The 15,197-nt window shown below is 28.7% G+C and overlaps 3 protein-coding genes across 7 annotated transcripts; all 3 read right to left on the bottom strand.

Annotated features, from left to right (window-relative positions):
- Positions 1 to 70: 70 nt before the first annotated feature.
- Positions 71 to 5,995, bottom strand: LOC411657 (arylsulfatase B). Of its 3 annotated transcripts, XM_016912404.2 has the most exons (11): positions 5,274 to 5,403; positions 5,143 to 5,210; positions 4,436 to 4,595; positions 3,575 to 3,801; positions 3,208 to 3,469; positions 2,951 to 3,108; positions 2,551 to 2,848; positions 2,154 to 2,431; positions 1,899 to 2,058; positions 905 to 1,865; positions 71 to 825 (listed from the first exon to the last, which is right to left on the bottom strand). In XM_016912404.2, exons 1-9 carry the CDS (start codon positions 5,356 to 5,358, stop codon positions 1,900 to 1,902), a joined length of 1,695 nt encoding a protein of 564 aa, XP_016767893.2. In that variant the 5' UTR covers positions 5,359 to 5,403; the 3' UTR covers positions 71 to 825; positions 905 to 1,865; position 1,899. The 3 variants fall into 3 exon arrangements, with proteins under 3 accessions (XP_016767893.2, XP_026296496.1, XP_026296495.1); XM_026440711.1 differs by lacking the exon at positions 5,143 to 5,210 and having other exon boundaries at positions 5,274 to 5,995; XM_026440710.1 differs by lacking the exons at positions 71 to 825; positions 905 to 1,865 and having other exon boundaries at positions 1,895 to 2,058; positions 5,274 to 5,340.
- A 1,691-nt stretch (positions 5,996 to 7,686) lies between these two features.
- LOC551758 (arylsulfatase B) lies at positions 7,687 to 12,042 on the bottom strand. Of its 2 annotated transcripts, none has more exons than XM_016912418.2 (8): positions 11,707 to 12,042; positions 10,342 to 10,501; positions 9,961 to 10,187; positions 9,627 to 9,864; positions 9,394 to 9,551; positions 8,921 to 9,212; positions 8,467 to 8,829; positions 7,687 to 8,048 (listed from the first exon to the last, which is right to left on the bottom strand). In XM_016912418.2, the coding sequence occupies exons 1-8, from the start codon at positions 11,827 to 11,829 to the stop codon at positions 7,987 to 7,989; spliced, it is 1,623 nt and encodes a 540-aa protein (XP_016767907.2). In that variant the 5' UTR covers positions 11,830 to 12,042; the 3' UTR covers positions 7,687 to 7,986. The 2 variants fall into 2 exon arrangements, with proteins under 2 accessions (XP_016767907.2, XP_006567809.2); XM_006567746.3 differs by having other exon boundaries at positions 8,525 to 8,829; positions 11,707 to 12,041.
- A 111-nt stretch (positions 12,043 to 12,153) lies between these two features.
- On the bottom strand, positions 12,154 to 14,364 carry LOC725363 (isopentenyl-diphosphate Delta-isomerase 1). Of its 2 annotated transcripts, XM_003251043.4 has the most exons (3): positions 14,174 to 14,364; positions 13,330 to 13,549; positions 12,154 to 13,248 (listed from the first exon to the last, which is right to left on the bottom strand). In XM_003251043.4, exons 2-3 carry the CDS (start codon positions 13,546 to 13,548, stop codon positions 12,790 to 12,792), a joined length of 678 nt encoding a protein of 225 aa, XP_003251091.1. In that variant the 5' UTR covers position 13,549; positions 14,174 to 14,364; the 3' UTR covers positions 12,154 to 12,789. The 2 variants fall into 2 exon arrangements, with proteins under 2 accessions (XP_003251091.1, XP_001121223.1); XM_001121223.5 differs by lacking the exon at positions 14,174 to 14,364 and having other exon boundaries at positions 13,330 to 13,730.
- Positions 14,365 to 15,197: the final 833 nt, after the last annotated feature.

Below are 15,197 nucleotides of genomic sequence, written 5' to 3'. Positions count from 1 at the left end.
AAAAAACCAGAAAATCAAAATAAAAAAAAGTAGACTTAACTCGTTAAAATCCTAAAGATAGTGATTCACCTTTCTTTGCACGAGATTCTTTATTTAAATGAAAAAACGATACAATTTTCCCAATCGCGGAAAATCCCTTCCTTCGTTTCCACGAGGAAAAGATCACGGCGCCTCCTCTTACGAAGTTTGATCTTTCTTCTTCCCTATTATTTCTTTGTGGCCACGGAAGTTGGCGTTACGGCTCATTTAGCAATTTGCTTATTTGCTAGGAAAAGTCCCGGTCTGTGTGTACACACGTTGGCTTTGTGCGTAATCGCGAAGGGTGGTGGAGAAGAAGGGAGGGAGGGAGGACCCGTGGAACGGGAGAGGTAACTTTTGCGATCGTGTCGAGCGGGGGGGTTTGAGGTTTAAGTCGCTTTTAATAGCCAAGCAGCTGTCGCCGGATCTGTTTGCCCCCTTTTTATGGTAGACGTCTTCGACGAATAATGGGAGGAAATAATCTGGAACGAAAGAAGCGGCCATCCTTTGCAGTCCTCCGCCAATAAACCGCTTTTAACCCGTTCTTTTCGTCTCTTTCGACGCCACCGCTCGCCGCTTCATTCGACCGTCATTTTCACAGCCGAGGTGAAAGTACCCGCGCAATTAATGCGAACGTTCTTCCGATGATTCACGTATTGTCGTATTGTCACGGATCATCCAAACCGGGAAATTTCATCGCCTTCGAAGAAACGTGTTTTTCTATTCACGCGCATTGTCCCGTTTCTATGATAGATATAACCTCTTCTAGGATATTTACGGTCCAAGCGAGTTGCAATCATTCAATTTCTGATAAATAAAACGACAAATTAAAAAAAAAGGAAAGATGCTAATGATTTGATACATGAAATAATAAATGTTCGATTACCGATTATTTTGCAACGTTTCCCTTCGTGATGTAGTACTATTCTAGGTATTTACGTTCCGGACAGTTGGCACTTCGAATCATTTAACTTCGAATGAATAGGACGATAACAAAAAAAAAAGGAACAATGTTAATAATTTAGTCGTTTGACGTATGAAATAGACGTTTGATTACCGATTTTTGATCGATAGAAATTCTTTAAATATTTACGATTCAGTTGCTGCTTTGAGTCATTTTAAAAATCTCTTGATAAATGAGGCAATAATAATATAAGGAATAACGTTAATAATTTCGTTTGATATATGGGATAGGATTAGCGATTCTTTGCGACGAACTTCAGTGCAATACCAATCTTTTGTTCGTTTGCGAAATATCAATAAATTTTGCAAAATATCAAAAGTTGAGGTTTCGCGAAGAAAGAAATCTAGATTAATTAATTCGATGTCATGCAATTAAATTAATATCAACGTGTTTCTCGAGGAATGGCGTCTCATCTGCATAATCTGTATATAATAACGTCGCCGAGAAAAAAAGGAATTAATCCCCCCCGTGATAAACTTTTTCCTCATCCCTTCTCAAATCAGGAGTCTTACGCATGAGTGGCTTCTCAAACTATTGAAACATCAGGCAAATTAGAAAAATATTTTTCTACTCGGTAGAATTAGTTCTGAAATAAATTGATTCGTATTTTAATTTTGAATCATTCCAAATCATTATAACTACTGCTTATAATTAATAATAATATAATTAATAATAATTTTCATTGTACGTTTTTCTTTAGATTGTTAAGTTAGATGCAATTAAATAATGTGTAAGTATATACAATATAAAGTATTGAAAATTATTGAAAATTATTTGTAAAATATAATAAATATAATTTTTGTTTCATTGCAAATGAAACAAAATCATCTTGACTTAATGTTACTTTAAATAGATTTTTTCCAGCAACTTATTTAAATCGTTATCAATATAATCAATATAATCAATATGATCGTTAATCAATATAAAATTGGAATTTCATTTAGGGATAATTGTATCCAAGGCATCCATGTCCCATTGAAATTTTCAGGATAAGAACGTGGATCTACGGGAGCATTCGTTTGATGTAATAAAACTTTTTCGTATTCCGCGATAAAATAATTTAATTTCTTGACAATCTGTAAGTGAAGTAAATTTTTTTTTAACAGCATCTTTATCAATCAATTTAAATTTAATTTATGAAAAAATTTTTATCTAATTAACTCATACTTACTTCAGGATGTTCATTGGACAAATCTGTCGTTTCACAAGGATCATTGTAAATATCAAATAAACATTTATCCACACATTTCGAGTAACTTGTGAAATTATTACAAACAACCCTTGCCTTGTTTCGAAGCTTAATTACATCCTTGATATTTAACGTGAAATTTGTCGCGTGAAAAATAGTAGAACCGGCAATTGAGTGTAAAACGCTCGATACATTGTACTCGGGATATGATACACTCGTACCATTATCGCCATAGTAGTCATTATATTGAATATTTTTTCCTGTATAATAAAAAAAGTAGAATTAAATCTAATAAAATTCACGAGTTCGTCTTGATAAAAATATTATGCGACGAGTTCACGAATTACTAGAAATCTCGTATAGAAATAAATTTAATTACCGTTAATAATTAATTTGTATTTTCCTATCAAGGCGCTAGAAACATCTTCCACTTCGTCGATGTTCAACAACACGCTTTCACGCTTTGATTCTTTTCCAGAGACAATCGTATCCCATTGATCGACACCGTCCATATTTTCTTCCAGATTCTCCAAATTACCACCAGCCGCTGAATAAAACGTCGGCAGCCAATCGGTTATGTGCATCAATTCATTGGAAATTCTCGAGGAATTCTGTATTAATCTCGAATAAACGCATGCCACACCACGAATTCCACCCTCGAAAAGTGTAAATTTCAACTGAAAAAATAAATATTGGAATAAATAATTGTAAATACATCGGGATAAGTGTCGAAATATCTTGATACAAAAAACAAAATATCAAATGTATCCCTTCATTACCCCACGCAATGGATAATTTGACCCGTAATTCTCCAATAATCCTTCAGTTTGCGCGCCATTATCAGATATAAAAACGATAATTGAATTTTCCAACATACTCGATTGTCCCAACGCCTTGATCACTCTGCCAACGGATTCGTCCATCGCGGTAACCACGCCTGAAAATAGGACAAGTTGCGAGAAAGTAATTGTGAAAATTGAAACCAATGATTATCATATTATAATTTATAATTTTAGATCAATCTCCCATCGTGTACCGGCATATTTTCTCCTATTATAATCTTCGATGTATTTTAAAGTGGCATTCGTTTCTTGCTCATCGCGCACTTCCATAACCTCTTTTGCATCGCTAGAATGAGCGGCCAAATGACATAATTGAAGATAAAGAGGTTTTCTTCGATCATGATTCTTAATTATATTTTCGGCTCTTTCTGTAATAAGATCGGTTGTGTATTCGAAATTGTAATCGATGGACAAATTCTTTGAATTGTCGTAATGCAAATCGTATCCAATGTGATCCTGAAAAGAAATATTTCGATCAAAGATTTCGAGAGGTTTAAAATACCTGGTATTGAAGATTCTATAATCATTCTTTTACATTATTTGTTATTTTACGACACTTACATCTTGTTTAATGGTATGATTAAAGTACGAGATGTAACCACTATAATATCCAAAGAACGTGTCGAAACCACGGCGAGTTGGTGTGTGATAATCACTATAATAGCCAACGTGCCACTTTCCTACAAGATGCGTGGCGTATCCTAATTTTCGCAAGTATTCAGGTAGAAGAGTGTTGTTTAGAGGTATCGCACGTGGTTCACCCGCTTTCAATGGATAACCTTGCATACCTATTATGAAAAATATGTACAAATATATATTTATTGCTCAAAGAAATTAACACTTAAACGAGAAAAATTTATAAAAAGAAAAAAGAGAAATAATGAGAAAATAATCATTTACAATGAAAAACGTAAAACATACAATGGAAAGAATTTAATTTTTTTGGTATACAATTTTTTCTTTACAAAATCAAAGTTTAACAAAATATTTTTAATGCATATTTATTACTATATTAATATTCATTGCATAATATTCATCGAGTAATAAATTTTTTACAGATCAAAATTTTTCAAAAAGAATAAATAATATTTCTTAAATATATAATAATATTTTTTTCGATTTATCTCAATCATTGTCTCTATGAATAAAGCCTATGTATATATATATATATATGTATACATTTGATTCAAGTAGTATTGAGACTTATAAATCCTCTTCGTTATTTCGACATGGAATACAAATCACTCTATCATCTCGTAATACTTCTTGCAACAAGATGACATTGAGTATTACTCACAATGGACAATAAATTATACTTTGACACACGTTGCGTCGTATTAACAATTACGCTACCGATAAAAAACATCAAAACGAATATATGTGTATTGAATATCGACCAGATACATGGTATTAATAAAGTACCTGTTCGAATAGGATAACGGCCTGTGAGAAAGGCTGTCCTTGATGGCGTGCATATCGGTAGGACGTAATGTCGTTGTAATATAACACCGTTGTAGGCCAGGGCGTCTATGTTCGGCGTGGGTATTTGATTGGCACCATGAAAACTCACGTCGTTCCACCCCTTGATGATGAGAAATTCGAAGAATTGAGCGACTACTAACGTTTGATTTACATATAAATTTGGGTAGGCGGTTATTCAAGGAGGGATCGAAAGTTGCTTCAAGATGTTCAAAAATCAATGATATTGAACTTTCATTTCCCCTGTTATTATTTCTTTGTACTCGAGACGTGAAACGGTATAAAACAAGATCAAATATTTGTCGTATATATAAGTTTATTTGCTGTCTGAATTATATTCATGTAACGAATTGCGAGAATGTGTGATTGGATTGAAGATAACGAATTTAAAGATGAAGCGATGATTGAATAATGGAAATGATTGTATATTAATTACATTCTAGGATAATCTGATATCTGATTAGGATAATGATAAAATTTTAACAAATTATTATTATTATTAGCAAATAAGTAATGTATAAATTATATACTTGTACAATCACTGTTAACTTAATTTATAAAATATGAATCGTTAATTTTCTTCTCGAAGCAACTTAATTAAATGATACGATTTACAACGAACAGATAAAATCATTTCCGTTATCTAAAACTATAAAATCGTCGCTATTTCTTCTTCGAGATCGCTTCTTAATTGGTCTAGTTATGCAGCTATACACGGCTATAAAATGAATTGCTTCTTTTATCGTCCTTAAAACTTAGAAGAAAGATTATATTATCTTACAAGATCGTCGGCCATGATCACGATTATATTTGGTCGTTTTACTCTTTCCCATACTTTTGAGTCCTGGATCCAGGCGTATATACATCCTGTTACAAAAATCACAGACGTTGCGAGGAGAAAGAAAGTTTTCCTTTTTTCCACTTCCATATATTCAATTTCATGTAAATACTTGTATTTAATGTCACAATTATTTCATTTCACATCGATTCATTCATCGATTTTACAGAAACACTTTAATCGAATCTTCTTCGAATCATGTCATATATTGTTCAAAATATTTATGGTTTTCATATCGATAAGAGAAAGAGAGAGATATATATTCTCAAAATTATAAATATTTTAATTTTTCACCGTGAAATTTTTATAAAAGTTAAAAAAATAAAAAAAATGTTAATAGCGTAGCAATCAGAGATTTATGATACAATTTATTTTATTACTAGATATAGATAAAATGTAAATATGTATTTAAATGCAAATTACATATAATTAGGTAGGCGAAAAAAAAAAAAATTGCACGTAACGATTACTCAGACTCGTTTTTCGAAAAAAAAGTTTCACTCGAAAACACAACGATATAAAACACAATGATTCCAATCGGGAATCTTACATTTATTACCAGTGTTTCTACCAGCGTCTTTATATCACTCGCGTGGAAAGTATAGAATGGTACACTCTGACTGTTATCACTAAGCACCTAAGCAAAATAACTTAACGTCAAAGCCTGCATTGCAACTATCGAAAACACATTACACATTCGTCAAGGAGAACTGTCTTGTTCCCATTATAGATAACTTACCAGTAATCGTTGAAATATTATCTTTTTCTTTATCCATCTATTTTTAAACAAATTTTTTTATACAAAAAATTAAATAACAAATTTATTATTATGAAGATATTATTTTAAAAAGTTATGAAACAAAATAATATGATATAATTTTAAAAAATAATTTAAATAGTATTTCAATTAATAATCAGGTTTAATAATAAATAATTGTTATAATTTAAAATAATTATATATAATAATCGATAACTTTAAAATTAAAATAAAATTATTCCTCGATAATTTTTTAAAACGTAGTAAAAATAGATATCAATAAAAATTTTTCTCTTGTTTCAATGAAAATACATATTTATAATACTGAAAAATTAGACTAAAAAAAGTATTGAATGGACTCTTTTATAACTAAAAAACTGAAATCTTAATATTAATATGTAAAATTAATATGTAAATATAATAAATATACAAAATAAAATAATTTTGTAAATTTTGTTAAATTTCCTATTTTATTTTTATTAAAAAGAAATATACATATACAAAATTTAGCATAATTGCAAATAATTTATACATAAATTAGATAATATTTATTTATAACTATTTAAAATTACATTACAGTATATTAAATCGTTAAAACTTATTTTATAACTTTTAATTTGATGAGAATTAAGCAATTTTATAAATATACACAGTAAAATAAATCTTGTAAATTTTAAATTTTAAATTTTTTGTTTTCTATTTTATTTTTATTAAAAAAAAATATACATATACAGAATTTAGCATAATTGCAAATGATTTATACATAAATTAGATAACATTTATTTATAACTGTTTAAAATTACATTACAGTATGTTAAATCGTTAAAACTTGTTTCATTAACTTTTGAACTTGAAGAGAGATAAACAATTTTTAAATAAAAGAAATAAAACGTGTTATATACATATAGATAAATATATATATATATAAATATTTAAAAAATCAACAAAGACAAATATATTTTACGGAAATATATTTGCAGAAAATATAATGAATTTTCTATAAAGATATAATTATAAAAACATATAAGACAACAATCTAAAATTATACAAACAATATTGATGTAATGTATTTTTTTTCTGCATCATTTTTATTTTAACTTTATAAGATATTTCTTTAACATCATATGCTGCAAAAAAAACTGATGAATAGATAAATTGAAAATGAACATTGTAAATTATGTGTGATCTTCTAAATAGGCAGGTAGGTAATGAATATTTTTCGCTAAAAGATCTTATTCGAGACATATTGAATTACTTAATTATGGAAATATGAAGTCATTTATTTCAATTTCTGTCCCGTTAAATTTATTTATCGCCAGAATTTATCAGTCAAGATCTGCCAGCCATATTTTTACATTTATTTTTAATATTTTAAACGAATTTACATGATTATATATTTATAGATGATTTATATCAATAACAATTGTAATCAATCATTCTACCCAACTGTAAAAATTATACATTATTAATTTTATGTAAGTTTAAGTTTTACGATACGAAAACATTTTTTTTTTACCTTATACGGAGGAAAAAATATTTAAACACTCCAAAAAAAGATTAAAAAAAAAAAAAAATGGAAGTGAAATATTACGAAGTTGCTCGAGTTGTTACCCTATCATTTATTAAAACATCGTCTCGTTTGAAATCAAATCGATTGAGTTTTGATAATTTATCGATGCTGCTATAATCCATCCATCTCGAAATATTATGCAAATATTATACGATCAGATAAAATTGTTCATCAATATCGAAATGAATATGATCGAAACATGAATGTAATATACCAAATTGACGTATATAGTTCCGATATTTTGAACGCATATCGTGGCTCTCGAATTCATCCATGGCTCCCACGTATTGTTCCTTCTTTTTGGATCGGCCAACCAATCCACCGGTTTTCTAATTTGTTTCATTAAAACGCGACCATAGTGTTCCAGGTAAAGATCCAAATCTCTCGCGATCTGTGAACAACAACAATTTTGAACGAATATTGCGCAAATGACGATATTAAAGATTTTAAACATTTATATCACGAATATTTATTCGAGTATTTTTATAATCAGCTCACTTCGAATTATATTTATATTCGTTTTAGATCGAATAAAACGATGACAAAGTATTAACATTTTTATACTAATTTACGTCTGAGTTTACAAATAAGTCAATCTGTTACACGATAATCTAATTAACTTGCTAAGTTAGGTTAGGATAAAACTACGTATGCAAAACATGCGATACAAATACCAATTTGTTGTTATTTTTAATTCGATATTATGCTCTGTAGATAGATTAAAATTGCAAATTTGAGATGCATCAAATGACACGTAGATACATAACATTGGCATCGATTACGTCAGAAAGTAAACGCGAATAATTTACCTGTTGCATATTGATATCTTAAATAAGAAATAATTGAAGGACGATCCGTAACACTCACTCTGGCATAAGCTTCCGCGATGTTTTTCGTTTCGCATGGATCGTTCACTATATCGAATAAACATTCCGTCACGTTACAAAATGTGAACGAGTGCCTGTAATAATACGACATATTTGGATGACACTGGACGGTCGCTTCTCGCCTTAATTGTACCATCGTGCTTGGCTGTGTCACTGGGCCGCCCAGATGATAAGTGATACTTTGAGAAACAGCGCTCTTCAATACCACTTCTGTGTACGGTGGCGTCTCCAACGTTCTTCCGGAATCCCCGTAATATTTGTCGTAATAACCGTTCCCTACGGAACCTTGAAAAATTTTCTTTCACTTTTAAAATATTTCGAATCTATCGTCGATTTTTTATTTTTTTATTTTTTTCTACACGCTATAAACTATTACCTCGCAACAATTTGAACCGGCTGTATATCGCCCCCTCGGTTATCATAACCTCATCGATATTTAACAAAAGTTTCTCCCTGCCGTGCCCTTGCCCCTCGCTGAGTACACGCCACTGATCGATCCCATCGATCTTGCCCAGATCCTTCAGATCTCCACCAGCCGCGGAATAAAGGGTTGGCAACCAATCGGTTATGTGTATCAACTTCTTGAAAACACGGGCTCCTTTCTCCAATCTCGACGACCATAATGCCGCGACTCCTCTCACCCCTCCTTCGTACAAAGTGTATTTCGTCTGGAATAACGATATTTTAAAATAATTTCTTTCATTCCCTATCACTCGACCACACTAATCGATTTATATTGATTCCGATAAAAAGTAGCGGATCGAGTTTCTCTCTCTCTCTCTCTCTCTCGATCTTTTTCAACTCTCGAATAAATAAAAAAGACACATGTAACAAGATATGCAATCTTACTCCTCTTAATGGATAGTTCGAGCCGTAATTTCTGTATCTACCGATCGAAGCTGCTCCATTATCGGTGAGAAACAGGATTAGGGAGTCCCTCAGCATTCCTTTCTCGCCTAACGCGTGAACTACACGCCCAACCGATTCGTCTAATTTCGACACCATTTCTAAAAATAAATCGACACATTACTCGAAAATTTTTTAATCTATCCTTTCGATTTTTTTTTCTTTTTTTTCTTTACTGGCATATTTTCGCCGATTTGGCTCGCGAATCTGTACGATCTCGTCCCTGCTCGAGTCGTCCGGTTGTTCTATGGGCGCGTGAACAGCCAGATGCGAGATCTGAAGATAAAGAGGTCTGGGCAGCTCGTGATTCTCGATGATCTTGATCGCCTCGTTGGTGAACAGATCCGTCGCGTATTCCCGCTTCATCCCGTACGCCGGATCGTCCCCGCAATGCATATCGTATCCGGTCATATTCTGTGAAGGAAGCGACTGTTCTCTAGTTCTCCCAGAACGAAATTATCTTTCGAACGCTCGGACGAAGAAGAATTATTAATTGAAGGGAAGATTCACCTGATTCGAGTACTCGTAATCGTAATACGTGATGTGACTGTTGTAAAAGCCGAAGAACGTATCGAACCCCCTGTGCAACGGGGTGTACTGGAGCGTGTGGAATCCCATGTGCCATTTCCCAATTAACTTCGTCACGTATCCCAAACCTCGTAAATGCTCCGGCAATATTTTTATGTGCAATGGAAGACCCCGTGGCTCGCCACCACGAATCCCATCCCCTTGCATCCCTAATAATAATAGGAGAGAAATAATTCGAAATCGAATTTTCGATATTCTAATCGCGATCTTTGATTTTTAATTTAGTTATTATAAATTATTCGAGATTTAAATCTTTATTAATAAAGATATAATCTGTTTTCAAATGCGTGTAACAAGATATACCGATACGAATCGGGTAAAGGCCGGTGAAAAATGCTATCCTGGATGGTGTGCTCGACGGTAGAACGTAGTGCCTGTTTAATATAATTCCATTGTAAGCGAGAGCGTCGATGTTGGGAGTTGGTATCTGATTCGATCCGTGGAAACCGACGTCGTTCCACCCCTATCAGTCACAATGTAAGATAAGAAAATCCCTTTTTCAAATAAACATAATCAGTTTTAAAGAAGATAATCAGTCCAACAAGATACACATTGAAAAGAATCTTTCAAACAATATCATTGAGACTATTTTCTTTTTCCAAAAAAAAAAAAAAAATAAATTTACTCTATATAATATATAGAATATAAAAAATTATTATATTTCTTTGTACTTGAATGTTAAAGATGATTTATTTAATTCAATTTGTCTTTCTTAAAATATTAAGTATGTGCATATGTATGTATGTAAATATGCACAAGTTTTTGAAATTGTTTGTTTCTGTTAAGAATAATTTCAGTTTCTCTCAATGCTTCATCATATATCATTTATGAATCATGGATGGACATTTGAAAAAACAATTGGTGTCAATGCAAGTGCAGATTCTTTTTTCTTTTTAAAGATTTCAAATATATTGGAAAATTACGCTTACAAGTTTGTGGAGGAGATAAGGAACGATTATGTAATAAAACACACGATGATATGGTATTGGAGGCGAATATATCGCGGTGAAGGAAGATTTTTGTTTTTGCAGTTACGATGAGTCACAAACACCAGCATCCTTGTTAAACGCGGAGGCGTAAGGTAATTTTCGAGCAACACTAATTGTCCTTAACTAAGGACAATTTTAATTCAAACCGCTTTCATGCTACAGATTAATCATAGCGAATTAAGCAAAGTAGACAAGTATAAGTAATGTAGAAACGGATCTACTTCGCATAAATACACAAGTTTCAGTTAATTTTTTTCTTCTCGATTTACGTACGTTAATTATTAATTTATTTTAATATATGGATAATAGTCGTAATATATGGATAAATTTTTTTAATATTAAAAAAAAATTTTTTTCGTAGGAAAATTTAATCGTTCTTGCCTTTCTCTCCTTTTAAAAAAACTTTCATTTTTTTTCTTCAAGCGAATAATAATTTTTATTCCGTTTCAAATCCAAAAATTTACGACAAATTTATTATAATTATTTTGGGTAAAAAATTTTATGATTTTATGTACCCCTTACATCTCTATTATATTTATCTCTATTTCATTTGTATCGTACAATTTATGGAAAATATATTATTATTTACAATAAAAGTAATTGAAAAAATATATACATAAAAATAATTAAAAAAAAGTAATTAAAATATAAATAAAAATATTATATTATCAAATCTTACCAAATCATCAGCCATGAATACGATAATGTGAGGTGGCGTTTCATACAGACCGAGTACACAATCTATAGTTAATATTAAGGGTAGCAAAGATATGATCATCGATATTATGGAAAAATAACGCATTTTTGACGAAAATAAAAAAAATGTAATAATAAAGTAAAAATAAATAAAATAAAAATCCACTGAAAAATTGTATAATTTGTAACACAAGAGGGACACGATTTTTTTTCAACAATTCGAAGCACAATTTACTAAAATAAATGATCACAACATTATACGCGATGTTTATGTAAGAGCTCCTGCGAGACACAAAAGAATGAGGAACAGAAATAAACACGTTTATATAGTCCACCCACGAAGAAGCATGTCATGGAAGCATGAATGGACCATATGAAAGGGAAGGGAAAATACACTAACAATTATGGTAATAAAGATACATCTTTTAAATGGGTTGCTTATCGTCTTACGTGTTATATTTCCGTACTTATGTAATTACTTATTTGCGTACGAGACATTTTGTATGGAATTTTTAAATGGAATTTGTTTGTATTAAATATTTTTTTTAAAGATTTTATTATTCTTTTATATTGTATAATATATATATAGTATTATACATACAACATTTATTCCAAATTTTTCTATTTCGAGATTTCAAGTTAGTAGAGGAAAGATGCGACATAATTTAATAAATAATTTACATATTTTTATAAAAAATAAACGCTTAAAACGATTTGTTTTATCATATATATTTATAAAATTATTTTTTTTTATGACAAAAAATATTCATAAATTGTTTCATAGTAATTGTTCACAAAAGTTATCAAAATTGTATTATGTTTCTTGATTTATATTTACTCAATGTTCATTGATTTATCAATAAATCAATTTAAAGTGTATTATATATATATATATATATATATATATATATATATATATTTATAGTATACAACTTACTACATAAAAAATTTAATTGTATAATGTATAAATTTTGTGTTTAAAAAAAAAGAAAAAAAAAAAATTTTTAATATTTATAATTTAAATTTCTTAATTTTAATTTCATGAAAAGATTTTAATTAAAAGATTTTATACAAATCTTTGTATTGTATTATGATCTTGTAATTTTTTTAACGAATGCAAATTATTCCACCATTCTGGCAATTTATGTTCAAGTATCAATTTAAACCAAGGAGTTAATGGAGCATTAAGATTTTTTACAAAATTGTTAATTTCTGATTGTGATATCCAACAAAGTTCACTAATTTCATCTGGATTTGGATCTAATTTTAAATTATCTTTTTGTATAAATAGTACATAATCTATTTCATGTTCACCCCATTCACTTTCTGCTGCAAAATAATGAATTCTAGTTAAATATACAAAATCTGATATCGATATTTGTGATAGAGGAATTCCTAATTCATAATTGAGTCTTCTTCGTGCTGCTCTACGAATTCCAATTGCATCGTGTTCTTCAGTTTCTCCAGAAATTTCAAATAATGGATGACTACAACATGTATTTGTATAATGATTTGGAAATGTTACCTATAAAAAATATTATTTTATATTATTCTAATATATCTTTCAATCCAATATAGAATTTTCTATATGATAAAAAATATTTACCTTATTAGCAGATCTTTTTTGAAGTAATAATTCTCCTTTATCATTGAATAAAAAGACACTAAATGCTCGATGAAGTAAAACTTGTCCATCAGGATTAACAATATGACACTCTTTCTTTGTAGCATCACCAATAGATTTATCATATGAATCAACAAGAATACAACGTTCTTGTAAAGCAGCTAGCTGCAAAGTAGCTTCAGCAGTACTTACTAAATTCATTCTGGAAGATGTTAGAGTTTGTACACTATTAAACACTGTTCGAAGCACTTTAGCTATCATAATAGCGTTTTTTTTAAATAATATTCAATATATTTATAATATTTTATGCATGTAAATTTTTTTTTTAATACATATGGTAATTTTATTTATTTATTCTGTAAAGTATAGGTTAACTAAATCAATGATCTCGTGTAAATTTTAAATTTTAAATTCGTTAAGATCGTTTTTAAAATAAAAATATAAAATATATATTATAATATAAAATTTTACTTTTCCTAAGAAAATGCAACTAAATATTTTCACATATATATTGAACAATTATTTTGACTAAATCGATGATCTCGTGTAAATTTCAAATTTAAATTCGTTAATTCGTGTTTAAATTAGTTAAGATCATTTTTAAACTAAAAATATAAAATATAATTAAATAAAAATATAAATTATAATATAAATATATAATATAAAATATAATATAAAAAATAATATAAAAATAAATATATATAATAATATAAAATATAATATAAAAAATAATATAAAAATAAATATATATAATAATATAATATAAAATATAATATAAAAAATAATAAAAAATAAATAATAATAATAATATAATATAAAATTTTACTTTTTCTAAAAAATGCAGCAAAATATTTTCCTATATATATATATTAAACAATTATTTTTTCTTGATATTACAATATACACTTATTATTACACAATTAAAGTATTTTATTTAGATAACACTGAAATGAACGTTAACTGTAAACTAACTCTCGTTTACATGTATCATCTCTTTTATATATGCTTTATATACCTACTTTATCTACAGATCTATTTATAGATGTATATTACAAAAAATATTTGTTTTGAATTTTACGTTAATACATTTTAGATATTATATTTTATGAAATATAATTTATATTTAAATGATTTGTTAATTTTCTTTATATATATTAAATAATTATAAACAATTATTAAGTAAATTTTAAAAATTAAAATCAAAGATTTCAAATAATTTCGCATTCCTTATGTAAATATTTTAAATACTAATACAATATAATATAGTAATTTTTACAATACTATTTTTATTATTTTTATTATTTAAACAATCATAGCAATATTTAGAAAAATTAATTTATACATAAAATATATATATTTATTAGAACATATAAAAAAAAATTAATAGAATATACTTTTTATAAAAATATAAATTATATATAATAATTACATAAATTATATACAGTGCCAACATGAACAGTGCCATCTTTGAAATACTAAAAATATTTAAAGAATTATATTTCTTAAAATTTTTAAAAGATGGTACTAATCTTCAATTCTATCATATTTTGCAAAGAAGAAATGTTTTTGGTACTTAACAGATGGCATTGATGATCAATTCATACTCTATACTTTTCTCAATATTTTCCATTCTTTTTTTATATATTTCATTTGCAATCTGAAGATGGCGCTAATTTCAATATTTTTACTCTATCTCTGTCTTTCTTTCATTATTTGCTATTTTCTCTATATTGCTCTTGCTATTTACTTTAAACTACAAGTGAGGTACGATGTATTCATATGTATTCAATAATACATTTTCATCATCTTTCCTAAGAATCGTTATTTTACATACATATATCTTTTAAATA

The sequence above is a fragment of the Apis mellifera genome, linkage group LG5 (genome assembly GCF_003254395.2).
Source record: "Apis mellifera strain DH4 linkage group LG5, Amel_HAv3.1, whole genome shotgun sequence".
NCBI lineage: Eukaryota > Metazoa > Arthropoda > Insecta > Hymenoptera > Apidae > Apis > Apis mellifera.
The sequence above is the reverse complement of the archived record's forward strand: the minus strand, read 5'-3'. Positions and strand labels throughout refer to the sequence as shown.